Here is a 16,941-nt window from a genome sequence, read left to right on the forward strand (position 1 = left end):
TTTAACACTTTTTTGGTTACTACATGATTCCATATGTGTTATTTCATAGTGTTGATGTATTCACTGTTATTATATTTTGTAGAAAAGAGTAAAAATAAAGAAAAACATTTGAATGAGTAGGTGTGTCCAAACTTTTCACTGGTACTGTATTTTACACTCCATATGATGTACCAAAGCTGTTGGATAGCGCAAAAAACCTGGCCATGCCATATGCCTTCACACACTCCCTCTATCTCTCTAGCAAATGTCCTTTTCACTTTTTCCTTCTCACAAAACATTATATGTAATATTATGGTCCTATGTCGTTCAAAGAGAATCGATGGCTGGCAAACTGACCAATGAGAGTGCGCTAACGTTTCGATTTTTCAGATTCTTCACTGTGATTGGCTTACTGCCATGCAGAACGATCCGCCTCTAAGCCTATTATAGGCTGTTTCACCGCTTTCTGTAAGTCATTTGAATACGGCTGGTCGTGGTCACAGTTTCAAATGACTTGTGATTCGAAGGACTGCATGGACACAATGGATGGACCATACGAATAGGAATTTCACGCTCTGAAACACTGATCGGTAGTATTCGTATGCTTTTTGTGCACATATTTCCGAGGAATATCTTTGAAGGATTCATTTCTTACATATGATATTATTTTGCAAAGACTTGGAATAGCTGTATTTGATACACATAGTCTACATCCTTTTTATAATGTTACAATTGTTAGTTTTTTCTAGTCGGGGTAAGTGCATCACAATATGTCCACTATGAAAGTCTTATTATTTGTAACAAGGAAAACATGCTGGGAACTTTCCAGACAAAAGTGTTAGGCTATGCTATGCATTCCCAATAGATGTCTATTTGACCTATAAATTACAGTGCTTTCAATGGGTTTGAGGGTTGCACTTTGAGTGAATGCAAAAACGGCTTATGATGGCACATCTTGACTTTTACAAACAAAAATTCTTTGCAAAATCAGTTACATATCCCTGTCACTTATATATGATATAATTACAGCTAATTTCAGTTGTTTTGTACTTCAATTGTGTTATTGTTTTGCTTTAGTCTGCAGCATAATGCCTGCCTGTGTAATTAATTGCCTGGCATGCATTAGCCTACGTTACTCACTAGTGTTGTGACTGAGTGTGGTTCAGCCCAGGAGGGTTCTATGGAAGACTGCTTTCCACGTAATAAGACCGCGCGAGTCAAGAGTAATGAACAGCCAGGGGAGTGGGTTGGGCGGGCTGTGATTACCCGGTCCGTGTTTCCGTACCGTACGGTGGTTAGTTCGCTTGTTACAGTTAGCTGGATACTGGGCTGAGAATAAACATAACAGGGTGGGACATGAGATTTCTTTAAAACAATATCCATCTTATTAGATAATATGTCCAAGAGGGATATAGTATATCGATCTCATTTTATTACTCAACATTTGCTTCTCTATCAGATTTTAGTTGTTATCTTTTTCTAGACTAGGGAACAGGCAAAACAAGGTGGGACATGTGGGGTAATGAGATATTTTATTCCCTCCATTGTATCAATCTTATTGGACGTTATATCCAAGATGGATACAGTATAATGTACTGTATATCAGTCTTATTTTCTGACTGTTATTTTATTGGCTCCTTTATCAGATAGATTGAGTTCTTATCTGTTTCCACATAAACCTTTAAACCCATCCAACCCCAGCCAGGCTAGTTTAGTGTAAGCCTGTTGCATCAGTCAGAGAATGTCACTTTCATTCAAATGTAGTAGGTCTATCTAGTACTCTGTACAGGGGTTACTGTGAATTTGATAGTAGCTTACAGGCAGCTCGGGGGCAAGTAAAATTCTATATTTCATATTACAGTACTCCTACTGAAATATAAAGACGGTATCAAAGCAAGTGCTACGTAATGACACAAGTACAATACCGTAAAATGTACTGTATTATATGGTAAAAAAAAGTCAGTGCTACCGTAATCGGATTGGATGAATGAAATTAATGGGAGGGGTTTGTATTACACAGTCATTTACTGTCAATACCAGGGATTGGTGCAAGCAGGTTGGCTCCTAGGTAAAGTGTTTTTACACATTACAGTATATAATTTAATATTTGGTGTTTTAGATCACTTGTACTTCTAGAGGCCTTAAGAACGGCTTCCAAACTGCAGCGACTACAGGGAAAAATAGACCAAAAGGACATGGAAAAATGCTCAACCATTACTGTTTAAGACTTGCTGCCATTCCAGTCTGTCCCCTATACAAATTGATGGGGCACTATAACCACATATGCGTTAAATTGGTACAGCATTTTCACTCACTGGTGCAACAAATATAGCCTCTTACAAGGCACACCTCAAAATATGTCAACGAGCCAGAAACAACAATACCATGCACCCGCTAGTGGTCAAAATGTTTTTGCCACTCCAAAGATACGGTACAGTACTGTATTGTGTGGCGTGGAATTACAGTACCATTCAAAATACAGCAATTATTTCCCCGCCCACAACATTTTCCCACAATGCATCATCATTTACAGTATGATACAGTATTGTTGATAATACCCAACATTACCATATCATTTACTGTTTTCCAGTTACAGCGTAGATCTAATCTTGACTGGGTGGGGCGTCCCTGTAGTAGTAATGCTGGGTGGTGATTGGTTGAATAGCTCTTTTGTGTTTTAGATCGTCAGCTCCTGTTGTAGCAGGTCACCTTAAAGGCCACGTTGCAAACGCAGCGACGGAGTGTCGTTTTCTACGTCGTTCTACGTACTTTTGTGCAGCTCAAATATTGGAACGGACTGTATACAACGCTCCATGGCTCTGTTCGTGTAGGGGGTGTAGGGTCCTTTATCCCTGTTTGAACAGAGTAAAGAAGAAAGCACCTTTATTCTCTTAACAGTGTTAAGGAAGCCAGCAGGGAGAACGAGATCAGGGTTAGAATGTGCCAGGATGTCGGGTGAATGAGACAGTGGCAAAAACAGGCTTATACCAGCATGGTGTAGACTAAAGACTCAGCAGTAGTAGGGATATGAGACAGTGACACAGTCAGGCTTATACCAGCATGGTGTAGACTAAAGACTCAGCAGTAGTAGGGATATGAGACAGTGACACAGTCAGGCTTATACCAGCATGGTGTAGACTAAAGACTCAGCAGTAGTAGGGATATGAGACAGTGACACAGTCAGGCTTATACCAGCATGGTGTCGACGTACAGTAGTAGGGTAACATTATAGTAACTTCACACACACTGCCAGTACTTATTACATAAGTTGTTACAGTTCAGCTTTTCTCTCTCTCTTACACACGCAAGCATGCACACACACACACACACACACACAGAAACACACAATATCTTTCTTAGGGAAATAACATTGAATTGCAACCATGAAAAATAAAGTGATCAGTTAGGAGTTTAAGAGAAGAAAAACAAAGATTGAACATAGTTTTTATGTTTCCACATCTCTTCAACAGGTCAACATGCCTCCCACGACACCATATGCTGGCAAGTTCAGTACCAGCACTTATAACAACAACATTCATCTCCACAAATACCACCAGCCCATGGAAGTGAGCTACGGGGACATGTGCTACCATGACAACAGTCTTGTTTCTGGCTCCCTGGAGGCCCTAATACAACATTTAGTTCCCACAGTGGACTACTACCCTGACGTGAGTGCTATCCCAGGTCCAAGAACAACAACAACATAAAACACGAACACTGAGATCATACAAACATATTTGGGGTTATGATTGGGTAAAAACAGCATTAGAAGTTCCATTCTTCAAGAACATGATGGTAGTGCTGTTATCTCTGGTCCAATACGATCTCTCAGGGGGACTCTAATGACAACAACAAAAACATAAATAATGGACTTCTACAACCTGTTGTTATGCCAAATAGAATACAGCTATATTTTGTGTTGTGTGTACTAACAAAGTCCATAAAGCATTCATAAGTTCTATCCTTCAAGAACAAATGGGTAGACTATGTACAGTATATTATTAGCTGATTTCACAACTGAATAGCAGGAAATGTGCCAGTATGTACTGGATTGATACTGGGTTTATGCTGTGTTTATTCTGGGTTGGTACTGGGTTGATGCTGTGTTTATGCTGGCTTGATACTGGTTTATGCTGTGTTTATGCTGGGTTGGTACTGGGTTGATGCTGTGTTTATGCTGGCTTGATACTGGTTTATGCTGTGTTTATGCTGGGTTGATACTGGCTTTATGCTGGGTTGATACTGGCTTTATGCTGGGTTGATACTGGGTTTATGCTGGGTTGATACTGGCTTTATGCTGGGTTGATACTGGCTTTATGCTGGGTTGATACTGGGTTTATGCTGGGTTGATACTGGGTTTATGCTGGGTTGATACTGGGTTTATGTTGGGTTGATACTGGCTTTATGCTGGATTGATACTGGCTTTATGCTGGGTTGATACTGGCTTTATGCTGGGTTGATACTGGCTTTATGCTGAGTTGATACTGGGTTGATACTGGGTTTATGCTGGGTTGATACTGGCTTTATGCTGAGTTGATACTGGCTTTATGCTGAGTTGATACTGGGTTGATACTGGGTTTATGCTGGGTTGATACTGGCTTTATGCTGAGTTGATACTGGGTTTATGTTGGGTTGATACTGGGTTTATGCTGGCTTGATACTGGTTTATGCTGTGTTTATGCTGGGTTGATACTGGCTTTATGCTGGGTTGATACTGGCTTTATGCTGGGTTGATACTGGCTTTATGCTGAGTTGATACTGGGTTGATACTGGGTTTATGCTGGGTTGATACTGGCTTTATGCTGAGTTGATACTGGCTTTATGCTGAGTTGATACTGGGTTGATACTGGGTTTATGCTGGGTTGATACTGGCTTTATGCTGAGTTGATACTGGGTTTATGTTGGGTTGATACTGGGTTTATGCTGGCTTGATACTGGTTTATGCTGTGTTTATGCTGGGTTGATACTGGCTTTATGCTGGGTTGATACTGGCTTTATGCTGGGTTGATACTGGCTTTATGCTGGGTTGATACTGGGTTTATGCTGGGTTGATACTGGGTTTATGCTGGGTTGATACTGGGTTTATGTTGGGTTGATACTGGCTTTATGCTGGATTGATACTGGCTTTATGCTGGGTTGATACTGGCTTTATGCTGGGTTGATACTGGCTTTATGCTGAGTTGATACTGGGTTGATACTGGGTTTATGCTGGGTTGATACTGGCTTTATGCTGAGTTGATACTGGCTTTATGCTGAGTTGATACTGGGTTGATACTGGGTTTATGCTGGGTTGATACTGGCTTTATGCTGACTTGATACTGGGTTTATGTTGGGTTGATACTGGCTTTATGCTGGATTGATACTGGCTTTATGCTGGGTTGATACTGGCTTTATGCTGGGTTGATACTGGCTTTATGCTGGGTTGATACTGGCTTTATGCTGAGTTGATACTGGGTTTATGCTGAGTTGATACTGGGTTTATGCTGGGTTGATACTGGGTTTATGCTGGGTTGATACTGGGTTGATACTGGGTTTATGCTGGGTTGATACTGGCTTTATGCTGGGTTGATACTGGGTTGATACTGGCTTTATGCTGGGTTGATACTGGCTTTATGCTGGGTTGATACTGGGTTTATGCTGGGTTGATACTGGGTTTATGCTGGGTTGATACTGGGTTTATGCTGGGTTGATACTGGCTTTATGCTGAGTTGATACTGGCTTTATGCTGGGTTGATACTGGGTTTATGCTGGGTTGATACTGGGTTGATACTGGGTTAATGCTGGGTTGATACTGGCTTTATGCTGGGTTGATACTGGGTTGATACTGGGTTTATGCTGGGTTGATACTGGCTTTATGCTGAGTTGATACTGGGTTTATGCTGGGTTGATACTGGCTTTATGCTGGGTTGATACTGGGTTTATGCTGGGTTGATACTGGCTTTATGCTGAGTTGATACTGGCTTTATGCTGGGTTGATACTGGGTTTATGCTGGGTTGATACTGGGTTTATGCTGGGTTGATACTGGGTTTATGCTGGGTTGATACTGGGTTTATGCTGGGTTGATACAGGGTTTATGCTGGGTTGATATTGGCTTTATGCTGGGTTGATACTGGGTTGATACTGGGTTTATGCTGGGTTGATACTGGGTTGATACTGGCTTTATGCTGGGTTGATACTGGGTTGATACTGGGTTTATGCTGGGTTGATACTGGGTTGATACTGGCTTTATGCTGGGTTGATACTGGCTTTATGCTGGGTTGATACTGGGTTTATGCTGGGTTGATACTGGGTTATGCTGGGTTGATACTGGGTTTATGCTGGGTTGATACTGGCTTTATGCTGGGTTGATACTGGCTTTATGCTGGGTTGATACTGGGTTTATGCTGGGTTGATACTGGGTTGATACTGGGTTTATGCTGGGTTGATACTAGGTTTATGCTGGGTTGATACTGGGTTGATACTGCTTTTATGCTGTGTTGATACTTGGGTTGATACTGGTGTTATGCTGGTGTTGATACTGGGTTTATACTGGGTTTATACTGGGTTGATACTGGCTTTATGCTGGGTTGATACTGGGTTGATACTGGGTTTATGCTGGGTTGATACTGGGTTTATACTGGGTTTATGCTGGGTTTAGCTGGGTTTATGCTGGGTTGATACTGGGCTTTATGCTGGGTTGATACTGGGTTGATACTGGCTTTATGCTGGGTTGATACTGGGTTGATACTGGGTTGATACTGGGTTGATACTGGGTTGATACTGGGTTGATACTGGGTTTATGCTGGGTTGATACTGGGTTGATACTGGGTTTATGCTGGGTTGATACTGGGTTGATACTGGCTTTATGCTGGGTTGATACTGGGTTGATACTGGGTTTATGCTGGGTTGATACTGGGTTTATGCTGGGTTGATACTGGGTTGATACTGGGTTGATACTGGGTTTATGCTGGGTTGATACTGGGTTGATACTGGGTTTATGCTGGGTTGATACTGGGTTGATACTGGGTTGATACTGGGTTTATGCTGGGTTGATACTGGGTTGATACTGGGTTTATGCTGGGTTGATACTGGGTTGATACTGGGTTGATACTGGGTTTATGCTGGGTTGATACTGGGTTTATGCTGGGTTGATACTGGGTTGATACTGGGTTTATGCTGGGTTGATACTGGGTTGATACTGGGTTTATGCTGGGTTGATACTGGGTTGATACTGGGTTTATGCTGGGTTGATTCTGGGTTGATACTGGGTTTATACTGGGTTGATGCTGGGTTGATACTGGGTTGATACTGGGTTTATGCTGGGTTGATACTGGGTTGATACTGGGTTGATACTGGGTTTATGCTGGGTTGATACTGGGTTGATACTGGGTTTATGCTGGGTTGATACTGGGTTGATACTGGGTTTATGCTGGGTTGATACTGGGTTGATACTGGGTTTATGCTGGGTTGATACTGGGTTTATGCTGGGTTGATACTGGGTTGATACTGGGTTTATGCTGGGTTTATACTGGGTTGATACTGGGTTTATGCTGGGTTGATTCTAGGTTGATGACAACATGAGTTGTTGTTGATTATCTTTTTTCTTGTTCTCCATCAGAGGTCGTACGTCTTCACCTTCCTGCTGAGTTCCCGTCTCTTCCTCCACCCCTACGAGCTCATGTCTCGGCTTTGTCACCTGTGTGTGGAGCAGCATCGATCTGGAGACCTGCTGCTTGATAAGGTAGCTAACAGACACACACACGCATGCATACACAGACAAACACGCAGGCACAAACCTGCAGGAACGCACACACAAACACACAGCGCAGACACACACACAGCGCAGACACACACACAGCGCACACACACACACAGCGCAGACACACACACACACACACAAACACACAGCGCAGACACACACACAGCGCAGACACACACACACAGTTGTTCTTAACAACCAGGAGTTGACATCACCTCCTTACAGTCTGTCTCAAACTGGCATGTCTTTTTCCTTGTTGTCCTCAGATCAGAATACGGGACGTTGCTCCAAAGATCGTGCAGCTGCTGACTGAGTGGACGGAGACGTTTCCCTATGACTTCAGAGATGAGAGGATGATGCGCTGCCTGAAAGAGATGAGCCATCATCTGGCCAGAGGAGATGAGGTCAGCACCCTGACATAACCTTTAACTGACTGACTCATTAGAGATGACAATAGACGTGACATCAGACATCTAATTTGACCAGTTACAGTTCAGTTTGACATCAGACACCTTATTTATCACAAATTGAGCTTGACAAAGAATGAACTGAACTGCTGCCTTGTGTTGATAGTGTTATATCATTACAAATACAGTACCAGTCAAAAGTTTAGACACGCCTACTCATTCCAGGGTTTTTCTTTATTTGTACTATATTCTACATTGTAGAATAATAGTGAAGACATCAGAACTATAAAATAACACTTATGTAATCATGTAGTAACCCAAAAAGTGTTAAACAAATCAAAATATATTTTATATTTGCGATTCTTCAAAGTAGCCACTCTTTGCCTTGATGACAGCTTTGCACACTCTTGGCATTCTCTCAACCAGCTTCATGAGCTAGTCACCTGGAATGCATTTTAATTAATTATTCTTTATTTTGTGGAATTTCTTTCCTTCTTAATGCGTTTGAGCATTAAGGTAGGGGTGGTATACAGGGGTGGTATACAGAAGATAGCCCTATTTGGTAAAAGACCAACCGCTCAAATAAGCAAAGAGAATTGACAGTCCATCATTACTTTAAGAGATGAAGGTCAGTCGGTCACAAAAACCATCAGGCGCTATGATGAAACTGGCTCTCATGAGGACCGCCACAGGAAAGGAAGACCCAGAGTTACCTCTGCTGCAGAGGATAAGTTCATTAGTGTTAACTGCACCTCAGAAATTGCAGCCCAAATAAATGCAACAGTAACAGACACATCTCAACATCAACTGTTCAGAGGAGACTGTGTGTCACGTCCTGACCCTAGTAAGATGTAATTTTCTATTGTAGAGTAGGTCAGGGCGTGACAGGGGGTGTTTTGGGTTGTTGTATGTTTTCTATTTCTATGTTTAAGTTCTAGTTTTTCTATTTCTATGTTGGGATTGTTTGGGTTGATCTCTAATTGGAGGCAGCTGATCCTCGTTGCCTCTGATTAGAGATGATATAGGGGTTTTTTTCCCTGGGTTTTGTGGGTAGTTGTTTTCTGTTTAGTGTATGTCACCTGACGGAACTGTTGTCGGTCGTTTTGTCGTTTTGTCGTTTTGTTGTTTTGTTAAAGTTTATTCATTAAAAAGTCAATATGAGCACTATACACGCTGCCCCTTTATACAACCCGTGTTACAGAACTACCCACCATGATTGGATCAAGCGGCGTGCCCGGGCAGAAATGGACACCTGGTCACATCAGGAGTGGATTGAGAGGAGAGACTGGACTTGGGGCCAGGTAATCGAGCGATATCGGAGCCTACCTGGGAAGAATGAGAGGCAGCCCCAAAACAAATTGGGGCGGGGGGCACTAGGGTAGTTTGGCTGGGCCAGGACTGGGACCTGAGCCAATTCCCCGTGCTTTTTGTGGTGAGCATGTGCCTGCCTCTCGCACTCTCTCTCCAGTGCGCTTCCATAGCACAGTACATCCTGTGCCTGCTCCTCGTGCTCTCCCTCCAGTGCGCCTCCAGAATCCAGTACGTCCTGTGCCTGTTCTTCGCACTCTCCCTCCAGTGCGCATCCATAACCCAGTACGGCCGGTGCCTGCTTTGAGCACTCGGTCCTCAGTGCGTCTCCCCAGTCCGGTGAGACCGGTTCCTGCTCCACGTACAAAGCCTCCAGTGATAATCGATGGTCCGACGCCGGTAGAGATGATCCATGGCACTAAGCCTCTAGTGATGATCCATGGCCCGGAGCCTGTAGGGATGTTCCATGGCACGAAGCCTGAAGAGGTAATCCATGGCACGGAACCTGAAGAAGTAATCCTTGGTAAAAAGCCTGGAGGTATAATAAATGGTCCGGAGCCTGTCGGGATAAACCATGGCACGAAGCCTGTAGGAATAATCCATGGCCCGGCACCTGTAGAGATAATCCATGGTAAGAAGCCTCCAGTGACACTCCTCAGTCCGGAGCCTCCAGCGACGCTCTTCAGTCCGGAGCCTCCAGCGACGCTCCCCAGTCCGGAGCCTCCAGCGACGCTCCCCAGTCCGGAGCCTCCAGCTACGCTCCCCAGTCCGGAGCCTCCAGCGACGCTCCCCAGTCCGGAGCCTCCAGCTACGCTCCCCAGTCCGGAGCCTCCAGCTACGCTCCCCAGTCCGGAGCCTTCAGCTACGCTCCCCAGTCCGGAGCCTTCAGCTACGCTCCCCAGTCCGGAGCCTTCAGCTACGCTCCCCAGTCCGGAGTCTTCAACGGCGGTCCGCAGCCCGGAGTCTTCAACGGCGGTCCGCAGCCCAGAACCTCCAGCAATGATCTACAGTCCAGTTCCTTCGACGACGATCCACGGTCAGATGGTAATAAAGCAGAAGGATCAGCGGGTGGAGCGGGGAGTACGCCCAGAACCGGAGCCGCCTCCTATGCTGGAAGTTAAGGTTATGTGGACTGCATTTGAGCCGCCATAGACTTTTGTCACCCTCCCTACCCTCCCTTTGTGTTTTTGTGGTTGTTTTGTTGGGTTTTGATTTGTTGCATTCGGGGTCTGCACCTTTGGGGGGGGGGGGGGGTACTGTCACGTCCTGACCCTAGTAAGATGTCATTTTCTATAGTAGAGTATGTCAGGGCGTGACAGGGGGTGTTTTGGGTTGTTGTATGTTTTCTATTTCTATGTTTAAGTTCTAGTTTTTCTATTTCTATGTTGGGATTGTTTGGGTTGATCTCTAATTGAAGGCAGCTGATCCTCGTTGCCTCTGATTAGAGATGATATAGGGGTTTTTCTTCCTGGGTTTTGTGGGTAGTTGTCTTCTGTTTAGTGTATGTCACCTAACGGAACTGTTGTCGGTCGTTTTGTTGTTTTGTTAAAGTGTATTCATTAAAAAGTCAATATGAGCACTATACACGCTGCGCCTTGGTCCCCTTTATACGACCCGCGTTACACTGTGTGAATCAGGCCTTCATGGTCAAATTGCTGCAAAGAAACCACTACTAAAGGACGCCAATAATTTACAACTACCAGGTCGCAGTTGTAAATGAAAACTTGTTCTCAACTGGCCTACCTGGTTAAATAAAGGTGAAATAATAAAAAGAGACTTGCTTGGGCCAAGAAACCTGAGCAATGGACATTAGACCGGTGGAAATATGTCCTTTGGTCTGATGAGTCCAAATTTGAGATTTTTGGTTCCAACCGCCATATCTTTGTGAGACGCAGAGTAGGTGAACGGATGATCTCTGCATGTGTGGTTCCACCATGAAGCATGGAGGAGGAGGTGTGATGGTGTGGGGGTGCTTTGCTGGTGACATTGTCTGTGATTTATTTAGAATTCAAGGCACACTTAACCAGCATGGCTTCCACAGCATTCTGCAGCGATACGCCATCCCATCTGGTTTGCGCTTAGTGGACTATCATTTGTTTTTCAAAAGGACAATGTCCCAAAACACGCCAATCACCCGACCTCAACCCAATTGAGATGGTTTGGGATGAGTTGGACCTCAGAGTGAAGGAAAAGTGCTCAGCATATGTGGTAACTCCTTCAAGACTGTTGGAAAAGCATTCCTCATGAAGCTGGTTGAGAGAATGCAAAGAGTTTGCAAACCTGTCATCGATGCAAAGGGTGGCTACTTTGAAGAACCTCAAATATAAAATATATTTTGATTTGTTTAATACTTTTTTGGTTACTACATGATTTCATATGTGTTATTTCATAGTTTTGATGTCTTCACTATTATTCTACAATGTAGAAAATAGGAAAATAAAGAAAAACACTTGAATGAGTAGGTGTGTCCAAACTTTTGACTGGTACTGTATGTGTCACTCATGTGTTACTGTATGTCATTATATGTGTTCTGTGTGTTCCATGGGTTCCATGTGTTCCATGTGTTATATCAGTATAGATACAGATGTCAGATCTTAATTTGAGCCTGTTTGCTACAGCAGAACAATTATCCTGCAGCAACAGGAAATGTGAATTATTATGTGCATTTTTAGTGGACATTTTTTGTAGAGTTTTATACATTTGTCATTAGGGTAAATCAAGTCTGATATTAAGTGGAAATTACAACCTTTAGAAGCCTTTTTAAACCTTGAATACACTACAAGTTTAATTTCCTGCTGTGCAGGAAAATTGACAGCAACAAAAGAGTGATCAAATTAAGATGCTACATTTGTAGCATAGGAGGTGAGAATACACACCCATAACAAGTTCACAAATTCCAGAGCCAGATAATGGACTCAGTGCCTTCGTCATCATATCAGCACAAATAAAGATATACCTGGATATTGATTTCTCTCTCTTGTGGCTATACAAGTATACATTGATGTACAGATGTAGGATCGTAATTTGAGCATGTTTGCTACAGCAGGAAAAGAATCCTGCAACAACAGGAAATGTTAATTATTATGTGGATAATTAATGGACATTTTTGTAGGGGTTGATACATTTTTCACAAGGGAAAATCAAGTCTGAAATTTCTAAGTGGAAATTACAAACATCAGAAGCCTTTTAAAACCTCAAATACACTACAAGTTTTAAATGTCCTGCATTGCAGGAAATTTCTCCTGCAACAGAGTAATCAAATTAAGATCTTACCTCTGTAAGTCTATGATATATCTATAGATATTGATTTTCCTTTCTGTTGTTTGTGCTGAACTAGACTATGTAGAAATATACGGTACATATATTATTTCATATCCTCTTTCCGTTGTGTTCAGTACATAAATTGAGCTCCTCTTTACGTTGTTATATCAGTATGCGTATACAGTACATTCTCAATGGGCAGTTTATTAGGTACACCCATCTAGTACTGGGTTGCACCCCCCTTTGCCTCCAGAACAGCCAGAATTCTTTGGGGCATGGATTCTATAAGGTGTGGCGTTCAAACGTTGCTCAATTGGTATCAAGGGCCATAACGTGTGCCCGGAAAACATTCCCCACACCATTACACCACCGCCACTAGCCTGTACCGTTGATACCAGACAGGATGGGGCCATGGATTCATGCTGCTTACGCCAAATCCTGACTCTGCCATCAGCATGACGCAAGAGGAACTGGGATTCGTTGGACAAGGCTATGTTTTTCCACTCCTCAGTTGTCCAGTGTTGTTGATGACGTGCCAATTGGAGCCGCATCTTCTTGTTTTTAGCTGATAGGAGTGGAACCCGGTGTGGTCGTCTGCTGCAATATCCCATCCGTGATAAGGACCGACGAGTTGTGTGTTCTGAGATGTTGTTCTACACATCACTGTTGTACTGCGCTGTTATTTGTCTATTTGTGGCAGGCCTGTTAGCTTGCACGATTCTTGCCATTCTCTTTAGACTTCTCATCAACGAGCTTTCGCCCACAGGACTGCCGCTGACTGGATGTTTTTTGTTTGTTGCACTATTCTCTGTAAACCGTAGACACTTTTGTGTGTGAAAAGCCCAGGAAGCCAGCTGTTTCTGATATACTAGAACCGGCGCGCCTGACACCGACAATCATACCACGCTCAAAGCCGCTTAGGTCAGTCGTTTTGCCCATTCTAACATTCAATCGAACCGTAACTGAATGCCTCGATGCCTGTCTGCCTGCTTTATATAGCAAACCACGGCCATGTGACTCACTGTCTGTAGGAGCAAACCATTTTCATGATCTGAGTGGTGTAACTAATAAACTGGCCACTGAGTGTAGGTAGATTAACTCTACCTACATGTACATACTAACTCAACTAACCGGTGTTCTATCAGTACTCATACGTATCTCTCTATGCTGTTTTATATCAGTACTCATATCTCTCTATGCTGTTTTATATCAGTACTCATATCTCTCTATGTTGTTTTATATCAGTACTCATGGCGGGCCATGCAGCAGATGACTCAGCGGTTGATCCGGAGATTGGCGGCTCTGGGTCAGTATGAGGAGGCTATCGCCACGCTCAATGCCTCCACAGCCGAGAGACCCACCGCTCTGAAGGCCAAGCAGCAGAACGGACAGCGGAATGATGTCCTCAGTGTCTGTGATGATGCCTTTATACTAGCCCAGCAGCTCACACACATTGAACTGGTGAGGAGAGATTATATTGTATATGTACCTTCTAGACATGTGGTGTTCAGAGAAGTTGAAACTGAATGGCATTTCTGTTTGAATTAGAAGTTATTGTTAACTAGAAGTTTCTCTTATACATAAACTTGATCCATCAAGTAACGTGAATGTAAGAATATTGAGTTTATACCTTGTGATTTTTCCAATTCCAGGACAGACTGAGTTTTATTGGGCCAGAGGAGTTCATCCAAGCCTTTGGTGTGAAAGATCCCCTGGACAACCATAAGGTAGGCCTGGTCCAATACCGTGTACATAACATTGTCCACCTCCTTCCACTGGTTACATAAGAGACCATATGTCAGTCATTAGGGGGAGGTTACTGAATGGGTTGTGGCTGACTATCCTTGTGATAGTCTGTTAACAATCATCCACAGAGTACATCACAACAAGTAGCCAAGAACTGACTGACAGAAACAACTCTAGACCACATTCATTTTACAAGAAAATAAACAGAATTTAGTGGATTGCTCCAACAGCAGTTCGATGTTGTAATTCAGCTAGATAATAAGTTGAAAAGTAACCATGAACTTTCTTTCCCCCTCAGAGTTTCTTCCGGAAACGCAGGACTACTAACCTGGAGGCCTATGTAGCTTGGTTTAACAGACTCAGCTATCTGGTGGCTACTGAAATTTGCATGGTGAGTGCTCTCTGTCTTTCTTACTTACTTTCTGTCTGTCTCGCGCTCTTTAGCTCTCTCCATCTCTGTCTCTCCCCACAACCATTCTCTTTCTGTCATCCTTTCTTTCTGACTCTGTTCCCATGGTTTTGTGTTTTTCTTCCTTCCAGCCTGTAAAGAAGAAGCATAGAGCCCGGGCCTTGGAGTTCTTCATAGATGTGGCTAGAGAATGCTATAACATCGGCAACTTCAACTCACTCATGGCCATCATCAGTAAGTTACAACACAGGGCTCTAGAATGATTTCTATATTCTGCAATAATATGCTTAGAATTGGAATTTCAGTTTACTTCCTAAATTCATTGAATTGAACTGAAATTGATCCCCTAATTCTGGTCTCTTCTCCCATAGCCGGAATGAACATGAGTCCTGTGTCTCGACTGAAGAAGACCTGGAGCAAAGTCAACACAGACAAATTTGACATACTGGAGCACCAAATGGACCCTTCCAGTAACTTCAGCAACTACCGTACTGCCCTGCGAGGAGCCACCCAGAGGTCTATTACAGCACACAGCAACCAGGAGAAGATAGTCATTCCATTCTTCAGCCTTCTCATCAAGGACATCTACTTCCTCAATGAGGGATGTGCCAGCCGATTACCCAACGGTCATGTGAACTTTGAGGTGAGTCTTACTGTAATGTACGGGATGCATTATTGTTGGGGTTATTGATAATGACAATACTCATCTTCTACGCTTTTAGTAGTGGGCAAAAAAGGCATTGTTGTCAATATTGTTAATTTCCTGTTTCTCTATAGAAACTGTGGGACCTGGCGAAGCAGGTCAGTGAGTTCCTGGTGTGGCGTCAGGTGATGTGTCCCTTTGAGAGAGACAGGAAGATCCTCCAATACCTGGTCACTACAGCTGTCTTCACCGAGGATGAGCTGCACTTGGCCTCCTATGAGACCGAAGGTCCAGAGAACCACCTGGAGAAGGACAGTCGGAGGTCTCTCAGGTGAGTAACTTTACTTTAGTTCACTTTACTAACTTCATGTCAACTTCAATCAAGGTTTTACACTCATACACGGCACAGTTTTTATTTAAATAATACCATTGTGTTATGTGTCCTGTGTTTCAGGACATCCCTACTGCATAGAGAGCATCGGTAGGTGACGGTCATGAGTGGGACACTGGGCGATCCTCTTTCGCAACAAGAGGCTCACGGTTGACAGGGTCTGGAAGATTAAGATTTTCACAAAGGATGGGGAAAATAACTGTTTCAAGCACTCAGATTAAGGATGGCTCCTTCGGCTGGAGAACTGAAAATCTTGCCTCTCGCACTGTACATTAACAGATGATTCATTTGTAACTTGTCTACCCACACAGTATTACAGTTCTTTTGCAGATGATTCATTTGTAACATGTCTACCCACACAGTATGACAGTTATTTTTTATACCAATGGGTCGAAATGGTTACTGATGATTTTCTAAGCTTTTCTGAAGTAGTATTTCTGAAGTGGCATGAGCTTGTTGCTGGTTGGCTTGCTCAGTGTTCTTAAAATGTAATCTATTTTTCTTTTATGTTTTTGTTCTTAGTAAATTGTGTTGTTTGTATATGTCATAAATTACTTAAATATTTGTGCTGAACATAAAACAATTCTCATCTCATCTTTGGTGAAAGGAATATGAATATGACCCAATAGCCTGTGAATAGTTAATTCTGTTTTTTAAATGTTTTTGTATCATCATATGTGTTTGTTTACCTTACAAATATTACTTTTTATAAATGTTTTATTTTTATGTATTCTCATCTTTTCATACTATTAGGTTTTGTATCGTGTATATTTTATTGTTTGCCCCCCCAATGTGTTACTTATCAGGGTAATAATAGGTATATTTTTCTTTCAAAATAAAAGAAACAAATGTGAGTTTTTTTCTGTCCCTGTAAATAGCTCTCTGGCACCATCTAGTGTTCGCAACTGACCTTACAATCAAGTCATAATACCTAAACTATTGTAATTTGTGTGAAAAACAAACATTTGATGTAAAAGAATATATGGTGTAAAAAAATATATGGCATTCAAAAATTGACACATTTTACAGAATTCAGAGAACAAATGTCATCGCATTGA

The 16,941-nt window shown here is 42.8% G+C and overlaps 1 protein-coding gene across 1 annotated transcript; it reads left to right on the forward strand.

Annotated features, from left to right (window-relative positions):
• The first annotated feature begins 464 nt into the window (after nt 1-464).
• On the forward strand, nt 465-16,737 carry LOC115149394 (ras-GEF domain-containing family member 1B-B-like). Its single transcript, XM_029692220.1, has 11 exons — nt 465-569; nt 3,450-3,647; nt 7,578-7,700; nt 7,985-8,122; nt 13,940-14,155; nt 14,347-14,421; nt 14,739-14,831; nt 14,981-15,083; nt 15,221-15,492; nt 15,627-15,823; nt 15,947-16,737. Exons 2-11 carry the CDS (start codon nt 3,456-3,458, stop codon nt 15,975-15,977), a joined length of 1,440 nt encoding a protein of 479 aa, XP_029548080.1. The 5' UTR covers nt 465-569; nt 3,450-3,455; the 3' UTR covers nt 15,978-16,737.
• The last annotated feature ends 204 nt before the right edge of the window (nt 16,738-16,941 follow it).

Source organism: Salmo trutta, chromosome 15, assembly GCF_901001165.1.
Source record: "Salmo trutta chromosome 15, fSalTru1.1, whole genome shotgun sequence".
Lineage (NCBI taxonomy): Eukaryota > Metazoa > Chordata > Actinopteri > Salmoniformes > Salmonidae > Salmo > Salmo trutta.

Excerpts from the sequence above, each read along its gene's own strand:
- LOC115149394 (XM_029692220.1), top strand. The coding sequence starts at position 3,456 with ATGCCTCCCACGACACCATATGCTGGCAAGTTCAGTACCAGCACTTAT. Across the intron at positions 14,156-14,346 it reads AGCTCACACACATTGAACTG|GACAGACTGAGTTTTATTGG; the intron begins GTGAGGAGAGAT and ends TTCCAATTCCAG. Across the intron at positions 15,824-15,946 it reads GACAGTCGGAGGTCTCTCAG|GACATCCCTACTGCATAGAG; the intron begins GTGAGTAACTTT and ends CCTGTGTTTCAG.